The 21,319-nt window shown below is 36.8% G+C and overlaps 1 protein-coding gene across 5 annotated transcripts in view; it reads left to right on the top strand.

Annotated features, from left to right (window-relative positions):
• Positions 1-21,319, top strand: part of eml6 (EMAP like 6) — a 47,308-nt gene that overhangs the window by 2,732 nt on the left and 23,257 nt on the right. For all 5 annotated transcript variants that reach the window (XM_089124886.1, XM_089124883.1, XM_089124885.1 and 2 more), the window contains 12 exons: positions 7,332-7,491; positions 8,908-9,006; positions 10,297-10,365; positions 11,194-11,379; positions 14,079-14,214; positions 15,780-15,981; positions 16,646-16,783; positions 16,861-17,117; positions 18,801-19,010; positions 19,564-19,731; positions 20,699-20,805; positions 20,982-21,082. In XM_089124886.1, the coding sequence (XP_088981012.1) occupies positions 7,332-7,491; positions 8,908-9,006; positions 10,297-10,365; positions 11,194-11,379; positions 14,079-14,214; positions 15,780-15,981; positions 16,646-16,783; positions 16,861-17,117; positions 18,801-19,010; positions 19,564-19,731; positions 20,699-20,805; positions 20,982-21,082 (1,833 nt within the window). The remainder of the gene's footprint in view (positions 1-7,331; positions 7,492-8,907; positions 9,007-10,296; positions 10,366-11,193; positions 11,380-14,078; positions 14,215-15,779; positions 15,982-16,645; positions 16,784-16,860; positions 17,118-18,800; positions 19,011-19,563; positions 19,732-20,698; positions 20,806-20,981; positions 21,083-21,319) is intronic.

The following is a 21,319-nucleotide window of genomic DNA, read 5'->3' as shown; positions in this document are numbered from 1 at the left end:
ACAAATTATCATTCTAGAGGAAAGTTTCAAATGGCACTTAGAGGCTTTTGCATCTGAACTCTTCATATATTAAAAAGCTGCAGAAATGTCACTATTCCTTGATGATATCAATGTTTTTTAAACAAGTAATGAGGTAATACCATGGTTTTTGGACATTTACAGGTGAAACTTGAAAAATCACAATATGGTGCAAAGGTTCATTTATTTCAGTAATTCAACTTAAAAGGAGTAGTTCACTTTTCTAAAAACATTTGCTGATAATTTACTCGCCCCCATGTCATCCAAGATGTCCACGTCTTTCTTTCTTCAGTCGAAAAGAAATTAAGGTTTTTGATGAAAACATTCCAGGATTTTCTCCATATAATGGACTTCAATGGGAACCAAACGGTTCAAGGTCCAAATGAGAGTTTCAGTGCGGCTTCAAAGGGCTTTAAACGACACCAGACGATGAATAAGGGTCTTATCTAGTGAAACGATCGCTCATTTAAAAAATAAATAAAAAAGTTTAAGTTTTATAAGCTCAAATGCTCGCCTTGCTCTGTTCTGTGATGCACGTTCGTGACTCTCCTGTTTGAACTCGTTCATCAAAACGAACAAATCTTTTCCTGAGTCAATTCATTCATTTCGTTCCTTGAATCAACCAAATGAACGAGAAAAGCTTCGTTCATTTTGATGAACTAGTTCGAACAGGAGAGTCACGAACGCTCATCACAGAACAGAGCAAGGCGAGCATTTGTGCAAACTTGAACTTTGTTATTTATTTTTTAAATGACCGCTCGTTTCGCTTGATAAGACCCTTATTCATCGTCTGGTGTCGTTTAAAGCCCTTTGAAGCCGCACTGAAACTCTCATTCTCTCACGTTCTCTCACGCACTCCAACACACACTCACTCTCTCTCACACTCAAACACACTCTCTATCTCTCACACAAACACACACACACACTCTCTCTCTCTCTCACACGCACACACGCACACACAATGGTCATGGTTGACGTAGACTGAAGAGTGAGTATATTAACCCAGTTTATCTCGCCGCCTGAGGGGAAACTTTGCTATTAAAAGTCATATTAAAAGTACTATGAAAAACACTTATTATGCCAGTGGTGCATGTACTGTAGGATAAAAGTATCAAACCTGCTTTTCCTGCAGAGAAGAGCCGCATCTAATGAAGCTAATGTCATTCTGTTCAACTTTAGAGCAGTCTAGTGTGGCCGTGTATTATTCAACAGTTTTTCGAGGTGTTTCAGTGAGTCTGCACTAACGTTAGGCCAGATCTACACTACATGCTTCCAGTGACCCAGTTCAGATTCCAGAACAGATCGGTTATGACCCACGAACATGTAAGCAGGAAAAAATGATCTATTCTCAGATCAGTTTCAGGCCTCTTTCATATGTGGAAATAAATCTGAGATGAATCGAAAACATGCATTCGCGTCCGCCATGTAAAAGCAATGCAACCGTGATCACATGACTCTTTTCAGCGGCGCAATAAGTCGAAATTCATATTTCCTGCTTAAAACTGTCTCAGTCTCAAAAACACGCTTTGAAATCGCTGGTGTTTCTGAAGTCACAAACGACCTTGTAACCAATCAGATCAACATGTGATCGTCAACCAGTGGATATCTGAGCGAGTGAGTGAGTGGAGGCGGGGTCATCTACATATTCATAGAACCGCGTATACTAAATGCGGCAAGGGTGTCGAGTTACATTCAAGATATTTTAAGGCATGAAGAAATCTTTTAAAGGAAAATTTAAATATGTCATTTTGGTGATTAAAGATGAGTTTTAAGAGATAAAATGGCTTTAAGACCTTAAGATTAGTGCTGGGCAACGATTAATCGCATGCAAAATAAAAGTTTGTGTTTACAAAATATATGTGTGTACAGTGTATAATTATTTTGTATATATAAATACACACAAATGCATGTATGTTTATAAGAAATATTTGCATTAATATACTATATATACATCATTTAAATTATATATAATATTTTTATAATTATAATATATATATATATATATATATATATAATATTATTTAAGTTATATAAAAATATTTTATATATAAAGTAAATAAATTGTGTGTATTTATACATACTAAAAAAATATACATAGCACACACACATATATTTCGTAAACACAAACTTATATTTTGGATGCGATTCATCGTTGCCCAGTGCTAATAAAGATATTATTTGGTTTCTATGTTCTTTAAAGCACCAGACAATAGATGGTTTTCTGTTGTAATAGCTTTAAGGTCTTGATTGATAGCACACGTGTGCTTGACTGACTGAAGGAAAGGCGCTGTGTTTGAGTCAAAGCACTCATTGTTCACGCAGGGCAAGTGTTGGGTCTCTGCTATCGGCCCGGATCTGACCCGAACGCCGTGAGATTAGCTAAAACGTTTGAGCTCTTAACAGGAGGCAGACGCTCGGTGGATTTGCTGTAAGCTCAGACTCGTGCCGTGTGTAACAGAGCCCAGGACTGGCGTGCTCGGATGTCCTGTCATGGTTTCGTATATGCATGATTTTCAGAGCTCATTACGACTAAAACAATCATTAAATCATTTCATTAAAGCTCTTGTCGTTGGAGATGCGTTCATAATTGCATTATTCTAATGAATCCTGCTCACTCACTGCTTTCTTCAGCACTAAAAATAGCACAGAATTATTATTTTCTTGAGTAAGTGCAAATAGAGATTTAATTAGATTTTAAGTGATGGGAATTTAAATTAATTTATATCACTGCGTTGCTGCATTTTAGATTTTAATTGAGCTGTTGATTAATTAGACTATCACAACTTCATATCAGGAAAGGTGTCTGTTTTATAAGCTTGTTTCCACGGCAGAATAAAAATAAAACGGTAAATGTGCCTTATTAATCTCGCAACTCTGACTTTATAACACGCAACTCTGAATTTATATCTCGCAATTCTGACTTTATATCGTGCAACTCTGAATTTATATCTCGCAATTCTGACTTTATATCACGCAATTCTGACTTTATATCTCGCAATTCTGACTTTATATCGTGCAACTCTGAATTTATATCTCGCAATTCTGACTTTATATCTCGCAACTCTAACTTTAACACGCAACTCTGACTTTATATCTCGCAATTCTGACTTTAACACGCAACTCTGACTTTATATCTCGCAACACTTACTTTATATCTCACAACTGACTTTATATCTCACAATTCTGACGTTATATCTCGCAATTCTGACTTTATATCTACAATTCTGACTTTATATCTTTCAATTTTGACTTTATATCTCACAATTCTGACTTTATATCTTGCGGTGTTAGTCTTGTGACTAAGTGACTACATTATCTTGTTTTCTATCAAAATATATACAAATTGATATAAAATTTATATAAAGTTACTTGAGAAGAAAAATTACTTAAGATATTTAGTCCTATTTTATGTAAAAATCATCATTGAGAAAAAATATCTGTCAGTGGGGCAAGAAAAATAAACTTTCATTTTAATGCATTTTTCCCCCCCAAAAAACTTAATATCTTCAGTAATTTTGCTTCTCCAATAAATGCTTCTTGATTTAAGAGTTAATACAGAAACACTGAGGAAGAACATCATTTTTTCGCACTTATTCCTGTAGTTTTGTTCTGACTGTATATTATGCTTAAGAGTAGTTTTTTTTTTTTTGTAAGGCATTGTATCAAAAAGCTTTGGCTGGTTGCAGGTCTCAGACAGCTGGAATTATTTCTGGCATTTCCAAATGCGCTCTGTCACGACGGTGGTCAGACATCCCACTTCACTGCACATCTCTCTCGCTCTCTCTCTCTCTCTGGCATGCTTATCATCCGCTCTTCATTTCCCCTCTCGGCTTCTTCCCTGTAGGCCTACAGTCACTGGTGTTCATTTGACTGCAGATCCTTCCCAGAATCCTTCAGCTGTTCACTGACTCACAGGGGTCCAGCACTCGACTCAGAGAGGGTCATGGGTAATCGCCCACAGGCGTCCCGAAACACGTGACCACCCGCACACACACTGATGGAAACATGTCCGGGAAAATACATAATACTATTACTAATACAAAACATAAAAAGCAAAGCACACCTGATGCACATCTTTCTAGAACTGGAGTTTATGAACCTTGGTGTATCTTTGTGAAATGAATTAAGAGAAAGTACGAAAGTGACTTGAACGCACATGCTGTCGTTTCACACACTCCTTTAACTGTGGCGTGTGAAAAGCCTCGGCTGGATCGCTGAAAGCCACAGAGATGTTAAAGTCACGGCCAGTGTTTTTTTCATCAGCTCTTTCACCAGCTCTCACACGCCTAATGGAGTTTCACAGTTATGATTCATTTATCTATCAACTTTGTCTTTGTTTTCGGAGTAATGAAAATAGACACAAACTAGATTCGCTGTTCTAAACCCGTCCCCCTGATTCAGGCGTGCTGTTGCATAAAGTGGTGTGAAATGAGTTACATATACTGCAATTACTCGTCCTCATGTTGTTCAACCCCGTCAGACTTTCGTTCATCTTCCGAACACAAATGAAGATATTCCTGATTAAATCTGAGAGCTGGATCACTCCTCCATAGGCTTCTGTTGTAATTGAAACCGGCCCAGAAAGTTATTAAAGACATCGTTAAAATAGTCCGAGTGACGACTACGACTCAACCGTAAGTTTATCAAGCGACGAGAATACGAAACACACAAAAATAATGACTATTCAGGCCTCGAGTGTGTTCACGTAGTGTATCAGCGCAGCCCTCTGGGTCGTACGCCAGAACAAAGGCTCACTATTGGCCAACGCTGGTGACGTGTGTGTGATGCGTGTGATTCTGGCCAATAGTTGCTCGTGCTCTTGAACAGTAACACACACACAAGAGACTGAATGTGATTTAAGGCTCAATATATTCTCAATATAGATCATTTTTATTCTTTACATAGAAGTAAAAATACGTTTTAAATACTTTTCCAGTGGTAAACCTTTAACAAACATGAACCACTGCTGAGAGCGACGTTTAGATGAATATGTAAATATGTGCTGATATTCCTCTCAATAACAGAATAAACACGTGTGTGTGTGTGTGTGTGTGTGTGTGTGTGTGTGTTTACAGCATCTTCATGTCCACAGATGAGCTCATTATAATCGCACTGTTATGATATATGATTATAAAGTATATTTGAGACTATATAGATCTGGCTATGTGAGACTATAGTTTGAGTGAATCCATGACTCATTAAGATTACAGAACGGCTCGTTCAGCTTATTATCCTGAACATTGTATAAGCATTCGCTCGTTTCATGTGTCGTTGAACGTGTCACATGCTTTAGATTTTCCGGCAAAAACGACTCAAGTCCTTCACATTAACATCTACAGGCTTTCATAGACGACACGGGGAGTCGGGAAGATCTCGTTTTTGAAGTACAAGCTGTTCACACTTTAGCGATAAAAGGTGATTAATACATGAAGAGTCTTACATATGCCTCTTTAAGCAACATTCATGGTGATTTAATGTCATTGCTGTCTAGGAGAAGCAATTAAGATATTAAAGCGATCTCATTAGTGATTTTTCCTCACTGGCTTGTTACTAGCACATATGTGGTAACACACACACACACACACGCTTGATGGCAGCACATCTGTAGTGCATAGCCGCATTGGCACACAGCACAGCGGCTGGCTTGGGTTTCATACCATTGGACATGGAGAGACTTTGATCGTTCTGCAACTCTCTGACACACACACACACACACACACTGAGGCAGTTTAGCCCTGTTTAATCTGCCTTTGATCTGCGATTGAGAGGAAACTCCTGCCCCGTTGCCCCTGCTGTTCCTGATATCAGCGCTAATGGGACTGTAGTGAAGGCCATGCGCTCTTTTACTGTAAATCACTGTAATTCTGCTCCACTATTATTATGCATTATATTTATTAAAGCAATAAACTGACTGAGGCAATGCATGGCAATCCTTTGACCACGGTATATTAGCATTAGTATTGTCCACTAAAAATGTCATTTTCGGTAATTGTAATATATATATATATACGTATATATATATATATATATCGTAACAATACGTTAAAAAACGTCAAAAAATGACTCTTACTAAACTTTTAACTAAAATGAAATAAACTGGAAATTATAAAAAAATAAAAGCTCATTTAAAATATTAATAAATACTGTAATAGTATATACATAATACAAATAAATTAATAATTATTTATAAATTTAAATATAGGTTTAAAACAAAAAAGGTATTAAGGTAAATTACTATAACACCATTTTTTTAAAAGGTACTAAAATTACAATAATGACAAATTAGTTCTATATGAAACTAATCTGAAATATTTGAAAAATTATACAAAAATAAAGCTAATTTAAAATAATAATACGTACTATAATATATAAATGATACTAAATTAACTAAAATAAAATATAGATGAACTATATTCAAAAAAAGTTGCTAATTTAATGACAATTAATTAATTATATATAGAAAGTTACAAATATTATTAAAAAAATATATAATAGCATATAAATAATACTTAATTAATAAATAACAATAATAAATAAAATATAGATGAAAAACAAAAATACTGACATTTAAAAAGCTACTTATTTACTATAATAATAATTAATTCTTTATAGAAATGTTACAAATATATATATATATATATATAGACACGCAAATATATATAATAGTATTTATATACTATTATAGTATTTATTGTTAATTTAAATGTGTATGTATACATTTAAAATAACAATAAATACTATAATAGTATATAAATAATATTAAAATTAAAATACTAAAGGGCTTTAAAAATAGCATACATAAATGTCTCTAGTGTTGACAGAACTTCCTGTTTCAAAATGAAATATGTCAACAGAGAGACTAAATTAGCATTTGCTGTCTTTATTAGTCTCGATAATCCGGCTGATTTGTCCACATCTCTGGGTGTGCGTGTCTCCTCCACTTCTGCATGATGAACGTCCCTGAGCTTCATCACCATGGCAGAGCCGTTGCCTTGGAGAGACGCAGTTCTTCTCCTCTTTTGTGATCATCTTCCTGTCAGTGAAAGGAAAGTCAGTGAAGGACTCGTCTCATGTATGCCGCGCTGATCCTCATGAAGCACATGTTTCTCACACACACACCTTCAGGTGTGTATTTAGTCACACAATCACACTTTTCTGTGTTCATCATGTGTGGCTCTGGGTTCAATGAGATTCATTTCATTCCTTGCATTCATCTTTACTTCTCATTAAATGACAATGATTTTTTTTTTGTGCGATGGAACATAAGTCCTTTCTTCAGTGTATCTCACAGCATGCATCTCTTGTGTTCTCAGTCTAGCGCTGCATCCGGATAAGATCCAGGTGGCCACGGGTCAGGTTGGGAAGGATCCGTATATCTGTGTGTGGGACTCTTACACACTGACGACGGTGTCCATCCTGAGAGACGTTCACACACACGGCGTGGCCTGTCTGGCCTTCGACGCAGACGGGCAGGTGAGACAAAATACTCCTGAATACGTTCATATAACGACTCTCTGGAATACGTGATTCGGATTGGTCAGTTGTGGCAATGTCAAATATGTTTGTATAATGAGACTAGGGCTGCGCGATTAATCGCAATTGACATGTAATCACACAAACTGATTTGGCTTGAAATCACAAAGGCTGTGAGCATCTGTTATGTGAGCCCGATCTCACGGGAATTCGTACGAATTTTACGAGGTGGCTAATTCGTAACAATTCGTACGACCTCACTCGTACGAATTAGTACGATTTTGCTAAATCATACATATTTTACAATTCGTATGAATTCGAATGACCTACCCCTGACCCCGCCCCTAAACATAACCGTCACGTGGGTTTAGACAAATCGTACGAATTCGTACGAGTGAGGTCGTATGAATTAGTACGAATTAGCCACTTTTGAATCACTCGTACGAATTCGTACGAATTGGTCGTGAGATAGTGTAGGTCATGTGCAGCTTGTCAGTGAACGCGGCTCACTCTGACAGCACTACGAGTTTGAGTCACTTATAACAGCATTTGAAAAAGCAACACGCGTCAAACATGAGAAGCATTTATGAACCTCTTATCCAACAAAAGACAACAAAAACACGCTCCAAACTCACTTCATAACGAGAGTTGAGCTCCTCCTTCTGTGAGATGATGCGCTTCTGACACAGAATAAGTCAGTCGTGTGTTTATTATTCATGTTTAATCAAAGCGTTTCAATCTGTTTATTCAGCCACAGATAGTATGATGCCCATAGTATGGACTTCCTCGCCTACTTATACTACGCCCTTTGTCAAGAAAAAGTAATTTACACGTGCATCCTGTCAATCATCTTGTCACAATTAAATGACTTTAGAAAGTAAATGAACTAAGGCTATCAGAAGATTAATCACGATTAATCGCATCCAAAATAAAAGTTTGAGTTTACTAAATATATGTGGGTGCACTGTGTATAATTTTATATATATATATATATAAATACACACACATGCTTGTATATATTTAAGAAATATTTTCATGTATATAGATTTAGATATCATTTATATTATATATAAATATCAATATTTTATATATAAATAATATTTTTTTCTTAAATATACATGCATGTGTGTGTATTTATATACAAAATAATTATACACAGTGCACCCACATATATTATGTCAACACAAACTTTTATTTTGGATGCGATTAATCGTTTGACAGCCCTAAAATGAACATTTACCACCGATCAGCTGTTCTGCACTGACAAACTGCACATAAAATAGTCGCAGCCTTTGCCAAATCGCTTGCGGTTTCATTGCGATTAATCGTGCAGCCCAACATAATCATTGACCAGTTGAATATGAATATTTAGTAACTGAGCTTATTTTCTCCTGTCATTTGCATTTGAATAATCAGCGTTTAGCTTCGGTGGGACTTGATGCCAAAAACACGGTGTGCGTTTGGGACTGGAAAAAAGGGCGTGTCTTAGCCACCGCCACGGGACATTCTGATAGGGTAAGACACAATGGCCGATCTTCAGCGCAAACATCAGTCCAGCGTTTTACTTTAGAATGCCAGACAGATCTAGTGCACAAAGTTTAAAAAACGCATTCGGTTCACACATGGTAGGGCTGTTTCCATAGCAACAGATGCAACGCCTCAGTGATGTAAAGGAATAACTGTTATGAAAAGAGTTATGAATAAGTTATTGTGTTATGTTACAATACAGAGGAGCATTTCAATGCATGAACTGACAGATAGAGTATGTTCCTAATCTGAAACACACACACACACACACACACACAGGCTGAAGGCACAGCTGAGATGACAGAGCAGCTTAGTGAAGATCCACAGACACCAGAAAACTCCCTAAGGTGCTATTAAAACCCTGCAGCTCTCTCTCTGTGTGTGTGTGTGTGTGTGTGTGTGTTGTTCCAGCTCAACAACTGCACTGGCATGACTGCCAAAATCTAAACTGCCAATGGAATATAAAGCAATTTGTAATTTATATCTTTTGCATTTCACATTTATGCATTTGGCTGATGCTTTTATTCAAAGCCATTTACATTGCATTCAAAGTATACAGTATATCAGTTCATGAAATCCCTGGGAATCAAACTCTTGAAGCTCTACGGTTTGAGCAACAGGAATGCTTTTGCTTTTGTAGAAAATGAATGGCAGTAATAAAGCCTGTTTGAAAGATAAATGCATAGTTTATAGCTTGTATGCATGCATTGTTCTTGTTGCATTTGTACATTAATCCTTTACATTTAAATGTATGCATTTGACAGACGCTTTTATCCAAAGCAACTCGCATTGCACTCAATGGGTATAATTGATTAGACTATTTGAAAGATAATTGCAAAGGTTATTATTGAAAAATATTAGAAAGTCATGTTGATTTAAAAGGCTTCATGTATTGTTGTTATGGTTAAATTATTGGTTGATTAGCAAGCTTGGCTATAATTATTGCTCTTATGGTTAGGGATTTTTCAAAAAACGTCATGCAGTAATCTGGTGCATCATTATTTGTGTATTTCAATATTTACATTGCATTGAATTTATCAGTATAATAATGAAGGGATCAGACTATCTGAAAGAAAAATGCATAGTTTAAAATTAAGGAGTTTTTAGCAAGCATCACTGCAATTATTGCTCATGTTTATGGTTAAGGATTTTTTTAAAAAATGTCACGCAATACCTAGTACATGTTTGTTTGTGCATTAATTTATGATTATTCTGTGTAATCAGGTTTGGAGCTAGATGTTGACGTGTTTTTTCCACCTGTTTGTGCTGCGGTTTCAGATCTTTGATATTTCCTGGGACCCGTTTGTTCTGCACAGGCTGGTGAGCTGCGGAGTCAAGCACATTAAAGTGAGTCAAACCCCTGAGACAAGTTCATTCCAACCCAAGATGATTCCTGCGCTGTCGGAAAGAAATAAATGAGGCATCAGTGGAAAAAATGCCTTAATTTATTCGTTAGTTCCTTTGTTGTTTTTGTCTTTACTGCAATGTTTTTCTTAGGCATAATAAAAATGCATTAACATACTGAAAAACGTAAGGAAAAGAACTCTCAAAAGAAAATTCTGTCAAATTTAGTACTCTGCACTAGATTTTAAAGAGTTAATATTGTGCCCTTGGTGTTGTTTTTGGGCTCTACTAGAACAGGTTCCCAGCTTGAATGTTGATTATTCTCCTCATATTCTCCATTGTTGCGGCTCCTCTCTTCCTAGTCTGTCAGTAAAGCTCTGTTTACTTCCTGTCTCAATGAAGCCCCTCCTTCTGAAAAGCACACTGTGCTCTGATTGGTCGGCTGGAGCAGTGTGTTGTGATTGGTCGAGTGCTTCGAGTGTGTTTGGGAAATGTCCCGTCCCTTTCCATAACCGCCAGTTTAACACACTACTAACTAACTCCACCAGGCCCCGCCCCTTTATTCTGCGTATTAATTATTATAATGAGGAATATTGTGACATGCCCGTTCCCGTAAGAAACTCAAGACTACAATGGAGGCGTTTCAGGAATTCAGAAACACTGACACTGATATAGAGAAGAACAAAGAGCTTTTTCATGTTCAATCCGCAACATTACACACTAAAGACAGATTAACATGTAACAAAAGTATAATAGGTGCTCTTTAAGTCTTGATATGGTTAATAAAAACAGGAGTTGTTTTTCGAGGATCATTACTCTTGTGTCTCATAGTTTTGGACATTATGTGGCAATGCATTGACGCCAAAACGAGGGATTTTTGGAAAGACGGGGGACCTGCAAACTATCCTGTGCTTGGCGACAGCGAAAGATGAAGTGACGTATTCAGGAGCTCTTAACGGAGACATTTATGTGTGGAAAGGACTGAACCTGACACGAACCATACAGGCAGCGCACGGAGTGAGTGAAGCTCAACACGCATCGCACAACATCTCTCCCACCATACACACACCAGATTTCTGCTATATGATTGTTCACTGCGATCAGATGGTCAATGGTCGTTTATGTCCTCAACCTGCAACATTAGTGAAATCAGCAATATAAACATTAGGGAAATCAGCAACATTAGTGAATTCAGCAGCATAAATTAGACTCTCCTGTGACGACTTGCCCCGGTGTGATTAGACACTCCAATGACGACTTGCCCCGGTGTGATTAGACACTCCAATGACGACTTGCTACGGTGTGATAAAGATTAGTGAAATCAGCAACATTAGTGAATTCAGCAGCATAAATATTAGTGAATTCAGCAATATAAACATTAGTGAAATCAGCAACATTAGTGTAATCAGCAGTTTAACCATTAGTGAAATCAGCAACATTAGTGAATTCAACAGTTTAACCATTAGTGAAATCAGCAACATTAGTGAATTCAACAGTATAAACATTAGTGAAATCAGCAACATTAGTGTAACCAGCAGTTTAACCATTAGTGAAATCAGCAACATTAGTGAATTCAACAGTATAAACATTAGTGAAATCAGCAACATTAGTGTAATCAGCAGTTTAACCATTAGTGAAATCAGCAACATTAGTGAATTCAACAGTTTAACCATTAGTGAAATCAGCAACATTAGTGTAATCAGCAGTTTAATCATTAGTGAAATCAGCAACATTAGTGTAATCAGCAGTTTAACCATTAGTGAAATCAGCAACATTAGTGAATTCAACAGTATAACCCTTAGTGAAATCAGCAACATTAGTGTAATCAGCAGTTTAACCATTAGTGAAATCAGCAACATTAGTGAATTCAACCGTATAACCATTAGTGTAATCAGCAACATTAGTGTAATCAGCAGTTTAATCATTAGTGAAATCAGCAACATTAGTGTAATCAGCAGTTTAACCATTAGTGAAATCAGCAACATTAGTGAATTCAACAGTATAACACTTAGTGAAATCAGCAACATTAGTGTAATCAGCAGTTTAACCATTAGTGTAATCAGCAACATTAGTGAATTCAGCAGTTTAACCATTAGTGTAATCAGCAACATTAGTGAATTCAACAGTTTAACCATTAGTGAAATCAGCAATATTAGTGAATTCAGCAGTTTAACCATTAGTGTAATCAGCAGCATAAGTGAATTCAGCAACATTAGTGAATTCAGCAGTAAAACCATTAGTGTAATCAGCAGTTTAACCATTAGTGAAATCAGCAACATTAGTGAATTCAACAGTATAACCCTTAGTGAAATCAGCAACATTAGTGTAATCAGCAGTTTAACCATTAGTGTAATCAGCAACATTAGTGAATTCAGCAGTTTAACCATTAGTGTAATCAGCAACATTAGTGAATTCAACAGTTTAACCATTAGTGAAATCAGCAATATTAGTGAATTCAGCAGTTTAACCATTAGTGTAATCAGCAGCATAAGTGAATTCAGCAACATTAGTGAATTCAGCAGTTTAACCATTAGTGTAATCAGCAACATTAGTGAATTCAACAGTTTAACCATTAGTGAAATCAGCAATATTAGTGAATTCAGCAGTTTAACCATTAGTGAAATCAGCAGCATAAGTGAATTCAGCAACATTAGTGAATTCAGCAGTAAAACCATTAGTGTAATCAGCAACATTAGTGAATTCAGCTGTAAAACCATTACTGAAATCAGCAACATTAGTGAAATCAGCAACATTAGTGAATTCAGCAGTTTAACCATTAGTGTAATCAGCAACATTAGTGAATTCAGCAGTAAAACCATTACTGAAATCAGCAGCATAAATATTACTGAAACCAGCAACATTAGTGAATTCAGCAGCATAAGTGAATTCAGTAACATTATTTTAATCAGCAACATTAGTGTAATCAGCAGTTTAACCATTAGTGAAATCAGCAGCATAAGTGAATTCAGCAACATTAGTGAATTCAGCAGTAAAACCATTAGTGTAATCAGCAACATTAGTGAATTCAGCTGTAAAACCATTACTGAAATCAGCAACATTAGTGAAATCAGCAACATTAGTGAATTCAGCAGTTTAACCATTAGTGTAATCAGCAACATTAGTGAATTCAGCAGTAAAACCATTACTGAAATCAGCAGCATAAATATTACTGAAACCAGCAACATTAGTGAATTCAGCAGCATAAGTGAATTCAGTAACATTATTTTAATCAGCAACATTAGTGTAATCAGCAGTTTAACCATTAGTGAAATCAGCAGCATAAGTGAATTCAGCAACATTAGTGAATTCAGCAGTAAAACCATTAGTGTAATCAGCAACATTAGTGAATTCAGCTGTAAAACCATTACTGAAATCAGCAACATTAGTGAAATCAGCAACATTAGTGAATTCAGCAGTTTAACCATTAGTGTAATCAGCAACATTAGTGAATTCAGCAGTAAAACCATTACTGAAATCAGCAGCATAAATATTACTGAAACCAGCAACATTAGTGAATTCAGCAGCATAAGTGAATTCAGTAACATTATTTTAATCAGCAACATTAGTGTAATCAGCAGTTTAACCATTAGTGTAATCAGCAGCATAAGTGAAATCAGCAACATTAGTGAATTCAGCAGTAAAACCATTAGTGTAATCATCTGCAGCATCATGTGTTGACGGTTCAGACCTGTTTGCGAACTCTTCTTGTTTCTCAGGCTGGGATCTTCAGCATGCATTCGTGTGAAGAAGGCTTCGCCACTGGTGGGCGTGATGGATGTGTGAGGCTGTGGGATGTGGATTTCAAACCCATCACCAAGATCGACCTCAGGGAGGCGGAACAGGGCTATAAAGGTAAAAACATCACTTTAAACCGAACATATCATGGATTTTGATGGATGGAAGTTTAAAAGATTTGTTCACTTCAAAATCTTCAAATGACTGCTAATTTAACAATTTAATTGATCTTTAATAAAAACATTTTCTTTCATTTTTGACTAACAAATTCCTGCACATCAGAGGTTTACTGTTTAACAACTGTGTGATATTCCTTAAAAAATATAGTATTATTATTAGTTAAACCAAACTTTTATTTTGATGGGTTGTTGTAAAGACCTGTGAGATTATGTGCTTTAATATTTACACATTCACCCTATACTTTTGATTTACTAATTAAAATTTGGCCAAATTCCATGAGATTCTGGATTATTCATTAAATTCTGTTTTTATGACTGGATTCTGTGATTCCGTTTGTGTGAATCATGAGGTTTCATGCAACGAACCACAAATGCTTCTTCCATAATTGACCATTTTTCAAGGAAATTGCATTCAGTGATCTAGATTACAAATACAATATCTCATCAATAAAGCAGACGGTTTTAAACAGGAAGAGATTGATTTGACTCCGTATGGGCAAGCCAGTGTATAAGGGATCCAGTCGCCATGGAAACATCGCCGGCCCGAGTGACAGTGTTTCCAGCGGATGCAAGTCTTGTAGTAATGAAGCCGTCACCACCGGTTTCCCTGCAGAACACTGTCAGATAATTGGGTGGGATGACAAACGATCAGGTCTGGTCATTCTCAGCTGAAAAACTCCGCAGATTTAACAAACCTCGCCGGATGCTTCCTGCAGGAGAGAACGTTTCTTTATGTGCTTATACTAGACGGCAATAAAGTTTAGCTGAGAGTCCAGTAATCTCACATTCTTCATGTTGCATATTTCTATACTCTCACTAGACGGGGACTATCGACTCGTTTGTGTTGAACATAACAGACATAGCTCTCCCAAAGTGTGATTCGAAGGCAGACGATCCACACTGAGCTTGTTTGTTTGATATTTTGCCGGCTTGTCCAATTTAGACTTTCGATATGGCATGTTTTTGAGTTATTCAGCCGTAGCTCTTGATTTTTGTGAGTTTTACACTCCGTTAACGAGCCAATTAAGTTCTGCCCTGCTGAAAACACCTTTGAGTGTGTGAAGCTTATATTAATTGCACTATGACGAGTTGTAAGGTCGTTGTCTTAACGGTTTTGTTTTTCTCGTGGATAAACTTCTGGTTCTCTGTTACTGGTTTAAATTGCATAAACTAATTACAGCTGTAATTACATGCAGGTATTATCAAAATATAAGTACAGTGTAAAAACATGTATGTACACAACAAGTTATTCTTTTCAATGTAAGTACATAGCACTTAAATCCACTTAATATAAAGTGGGACCGCTTATTTTACTCAAGATCAGTATTTATCGAGTCCACATGTCATAACAACAAGAAACTCTTCTTCTAACTGCGATGCTGTTTGCAAATGTTCATTTTAACTAATGTTTTGGGAAACACGACTCGTTGAACTGCTGATAACGACTTGCGACTATAGTTGGCTTTTGGGAAACACACTCCTGAATGAGTCTCTCTCTTCCAGGTCTGTCCATCCGCAGTGTGTGTTGGAGAGCTGACCGGATCCTAGCAGGAACTCAAGACAGTGAGATCTTTGAGGTGATGGTGCGAGAGCGAGATAAGCCGCTGTTGATCATGCAGGGTCACTCAGAAGGGGAACTCTGGGCGCTCGACCTGCATCCCAAACAACCCCTGGCCGTCACAGGCAGCGACGACCGATCAGTGCGGTCAGGATCCACTGTGTTACACACACATTCACACGATGGCTAGAAATGTGATGATTTGGGTTTTCCTATTTTATTTTCATCTTTCACCATTTCTCTGATAATTTACTTTTCGACCTTTTTTTAATTATCAAAGCAGAATACAGTTACGATACCATCAATACAAAACACATAAAACAGAAAGGATGTATGTGTAATTATGGGAAGTGTGTGTGTGTAATATATATATATATATATATATATATATATATACAGTATATATATATATATATATATATATATATATATATGTAGCAATAGTAATAATCAAAGATGTGATAAAAAAGGAATACAAATAAATTATTAGAGAAATGGTGAGGTTTTTGACAGAAAAATTAAAGAAAAGAAGAACATATATATATATATGTATGTATATACGTATATATGTACTGTATGTGTGTATATATATATATATATATAATTATACAGTAAACACACCCATGCTAAAGTCGACCTTATTGCCTTAATTTAAAAAATGAGGAAAAATCCAACCTTTAAGGACACCAATTTTCTTAGTGAATGAATAGTTCATACAAACATGCATAAATAAATAATAATTAATAAATCAAAGGGCGAGGTGGTATTGGGTTAATTTTTTATCCAACAAGCCTGTTGTTTGTGCCGTCAGACTGTGGAGTTTATCCGAACACACATTAATCGCTCGCTGCAACATGGAAGAGGCCGTCCGCAGCGTTTCCTTCAACAACGACGGCTCCCAGCTCGCTCTCGGCATGAAGGACGGCTCTTTCACTGTTCTTCGGGTCAGGTAACTGAGTTTAGATCACTACACTTCATTATTTCAGATGCACATGCAGAAGCTGAGAGTCTCTCCTGCGGTCTCAGGGACATGACGGAGGTGGTCCACATCAAGGACAGAAAGGAGGTCATTCACGAGCTCAAGTTCTCTCCCGATGGCTCTTACTTGGCCGTGGGCTCCAACGACGGGTTTGTGGACATCTACGCTGTGGCCCAACGCTATAAAAAAGTGGGGGAGTGCAACAAGTCCACATGCTTCATAACGCACCTGGATTGGTCCGTGGACAGCCGATTCCTGCAGACCAACGATGGAGCGGGAGAACGTTTCTTCTACAGGATGCCAAGTAAGACTCTTTACACGCCATTTATGACACAACGAGTCATGTTTTCAGCGTTATACCAGAAAATGTCTAATTGAAGAGGATTGCCACTGGCTGCAGTAACACGTCTCTGTCCATGCGGGGGCGCTTGCGGTCGAGTGCAGAATGAATGGGAGTCAATGGGGTTTCACCCCCAGAAATCCACTTTTCTCTGGATGTAATTTGAAAGTTGGATTCAAAAGAAAATACACTCAGCTGAAAATTGCATTTTTAAGTTCACTTATCTGTTCTGAAAATCCGTTCAAAAATGTGATGACGTCACACAATAGCAGAATGCTAGCGTGTTCCGGCCAACAACAGCCTAACCTGTAAGAAATCAAAAGGACATAAGTACTCGTTCATTCAACTTTTGGCCTATAATCTATATTGAACTTGCGGAATCAACAATAAAATCTATTTTGATTTAACGACAAGCAGGTGAAAGTGACACATTTAGCCGTTTAGCCCCATAGACTCCCATTCATTCTGCTCTCGCCCGCGATCACCCCCAGTGGAATTCTAATGGAACTGCAACCAATGGGGCTAATAGGAAGTGCCAAGGCTCTCCATTAGATGGGCTCTGGTTATACGCAGGGTTTGAAATTTACAAAGAGACCTTAGACACAGTCACATGATCCTTCGGAAATCATTCGATTCGCTGCTCAAGAAACATTTCTGATTATGTTGAAAACAGTTCATTTTTCTGATAATGATGAACAGGGTTTGAAATGAACGCCGCCAAATGCAGGTAAAAATGAACCAACGCTGTCAGATCACCAGCCAGTTCGGCGTGTTACTACGTTTACTCAGTTTGCTGGGGAAGTTCGTGTAAGACGACAAATCTGCAAATACTCGTGAGTCATCATATATATTAAATACAGCTTATTGCACAGAATCTGCTCATATCTGCCTCACTCGAACACACACGTCACTGCACAATAAAAAACGGCACGCTAGTTCATTTGCATTGAAGCAATAGTGAAGATTAAAAAGCATTTGGTTAAGCAGAAAAGATGTCAGTAGCCTAAAAGAGGCCTAGAAATAGGGTTTCGTTCCAACAAGTGGGGCACTACCTACTTTTTTTTAATTTAACATCAGAAGTATATAGAGATTCCTTAGGAAAAAGTTCTCCGCACACAACCTTGCAGTTTTTGAGAAAAAAAATGCTAAAAGTGCCCATTTTGAAATAAAGTGAAACCATAGGGAATTTTGCATTTTTTAACCTAATTACCACTTGAGTAAACCAGTAAACTACAAAATAAACAAGTTTGAATTGTGTGATATACCTGAAGTTGCCATCTAGGCACAGTAAACATAAGATTATCAAGAAAACTTCTATCATTAACATCCCAATTACATCTCATTATGTTGAGACGATACATAATATGTTTAAGACGATGTCTTCCAACATCCTAATTTTTTTTTGTTCTTTGTACATTATTGATCTGTCCATCTAAAACAAATTTTTTGTGAAGAGGATGAAAGAGGAGTTACGGGATGACAGGATTTAGCCATTGTTAAGTCATTGTTTGAATCATTTTTTTAATTTTAATTTTCAGCCGGCTATAAACGCTTTGGTGGACGGTCCATATTGTTTAAAGCGTTGTATAAATGAAGGTGAGTTGACTACAGTGTTATTGAAGATAATCCATTGTTCTGTGTTTTTAGCCGGTAAATTCCTGCCGAAGGAGGAAGCCAAAGGACTGCACTGGATGACGTGGACTTGTGTTCTCGGACCCGAGGTCAATGGCATCTGGCCTAAATACTCCAACGTCAATGATATCAACTCCGTGGACGCCAATTACAGCAGTGCCGTTCTGGTGACGGGCGACGACTTCGGCCTCGTCAAACTCTTCAGATTCCCTTGTCTTAAGAAAGGTCCGCTTGAGCCGGTTGCTCACTGTGCGATTTATAATAGCCCTTTACGATTGTTGTCAGACTGTACGAACACTATCATCGCTGTAAGTTAGGTCACACTGTAAGATCATTAATAATCCAGTCATTTTATGAAAAAAATATTTGCAAGAAACTCAACTGATTGTGTATCCTCAATATGTCCTGAGTAAGGGAAAGAAGAATCCTATAACAGGAAAGTTTAAAAAAAGAAATTCTTTCTTTTTCTCACGTGAATAGGGTCAAAATTTTAACCTTTAGATGTCAATCAAACAAAAAATGTATTACAAGTTTTTGAAATTGTTAACATGGGCTAACGGTGCATAATTTAATTGCATATGTTCATAAATAATAGGGGTGTCATGATTCTCCAAATCCTCGTTTCGATTACATTTTTGATTCAAAGGTCACGATTCGATTTATCAATCTCAGACGATCAAATCGTGGGCAAAATCGCACAGTGTGTGTCCACACTTATCCCGTTGTGATCCAGGCACAATTAAACCAGTGTGTGCGCTAACGGTTCTGTTTCTTCCAGCTGCCAAATTCAAGAAATACATCGGCCATTCGGCCCATGTGACCAATGTGCGCTGGTCACATGACCTGCAGTGGGTCCTGAGCACGGGCGGGGCGGATCACTCCGTGTTTCAGTGGAGGTTTTTGCCGGAAGGAGTCATGAATGGTGTTCTGGAGCCACTGTTGCAAGGTGATTTAATCCTCAAACTGAATAGAAATGAGGGCAACAATTTATTTGGTGACACTGTACAATAAGGTTCAGTAGTTAGTTAGCATGAACTAATGATGAACTGCACGTATATAGCATTTATTAATCTTTGGTAATTTTAATTTCAATGTTTACTAATACTTTATTAAAATATTGTTAAGATGTTCAGAGTAATGAATATTAAAGTTTTAATGTTGCATTATTTTTTTACATTTGGAAAAAATATTTTGAAACAGAATAGAATTCTAATTCTAAAAATTCTAACATAAAAGTTAAAGATATTATGTATTCTCAAAAAATGTTCTTATTTTTTGTAAGACAACAATTTTAATTCCTAAAATTACTGTTCTTAAAAATCATCATAAATAACCTCTACAAGTTAGAACAATAATAGTGTGCATGCTCATTTCATTGTCATGTTTTTTAAATTGTGAACATAGATACTGTGATGCAAGAATTTATGATCGTATCATATTGTATGATAATTACTGTAATCAGTTGATTACAATCAAAATCCAACACCAAAACCTGTTATTTTCTTCTGAATAACAAATAAGACTTCTTGACCAATATTAATAAATATATTTCTTTATTATTGAAATGAGTAAAGCAATATACAGTGAAACCATGACAGTTACATTTTCCCTCCTTCTATTTTTAAAGATAACAAAATATTTGTATTAACTTTCTCTAATATGTTTAAAAAAATTGCACTTTAGGAACATTATCACGATTTCTTCTTCTAATTTTCATTGATCAGTTGACCAGTCAAAATCCACCGGCATCAGATAACACCAAAACCCAAATAAATTCTTCTTAATAAAAAAAATCAGACGTCCTAAACCAAATATTTGTATAAACTTTCTCAAGTATGTTTCAAAATGGCCCTTTCTAATGATTTGTTCTTCTGATTTGGAGTTTAGATTTTAATAGTGTTTTCCGTCCACAGAGGGTTACGCCGACTCCAACAGCGGCGAATCCGACTCCGACCTCTCCGACGTTCCCGAACTGGACTCGGACATCGAACAGGAAGCCCAGATGAACTACGAGCGCCAGGCAAGACTGAGAGGTTGATGTGGAGTGGCCCGTGGCCGGTGTTTGCTGTAACACACACGCTCCGCTGCTTTAATCCGCTCATTATTTTCACAGCTGATTGGCCGGATGCATCCCTACTGTTGTCCTTCATGCTCTTTCTGAATCTCTGAGTAACTCTTCTCCCGAACCCCCCTCAGGTGTACAAGGAAGATCTTCCTCAGCTCAAGAAGAAGCTGGCTGGATCTCTGAAGAGGCAGAAAGCGCCGGACGAGGGGTTACGCCTACAGTTCGTCCACGGGTACATTAATGCAAACGTTATGATGTGTTTGATAAGAACATTAATGCAAACCTTATCATGTGTTTGATATGAACCCAGTGTGTGTCCACGTCTTTGACCCACTTACCATATCTAAATCTGTTTATATGATTTATATTTTTATACATGGATTTTTTGTTATACTTATTAAAAATATATAATAAACAATATAATATATACTCATATTATTTATATTTTAGAATTTTTAATATATAATTC

This window comes from Pimephales promelas, chromosome 21 (genome assembly GCF_988280905.1).
Source record: "Pimephales promelas chromosome 21, fPimPro1.hap1.1, whole genome shotgun sequence".
Classification (NCBI taxonomy): domain Eukaryota; kingdom Metazoa; phylum Chordata; class Actinopteri; order Cypriniformes; family Leuciscidae; genus Pimephales; species Pimephales promelas.
This window is presented reverse-complemented; position numbering and strand designations above follow the sequence as displayed.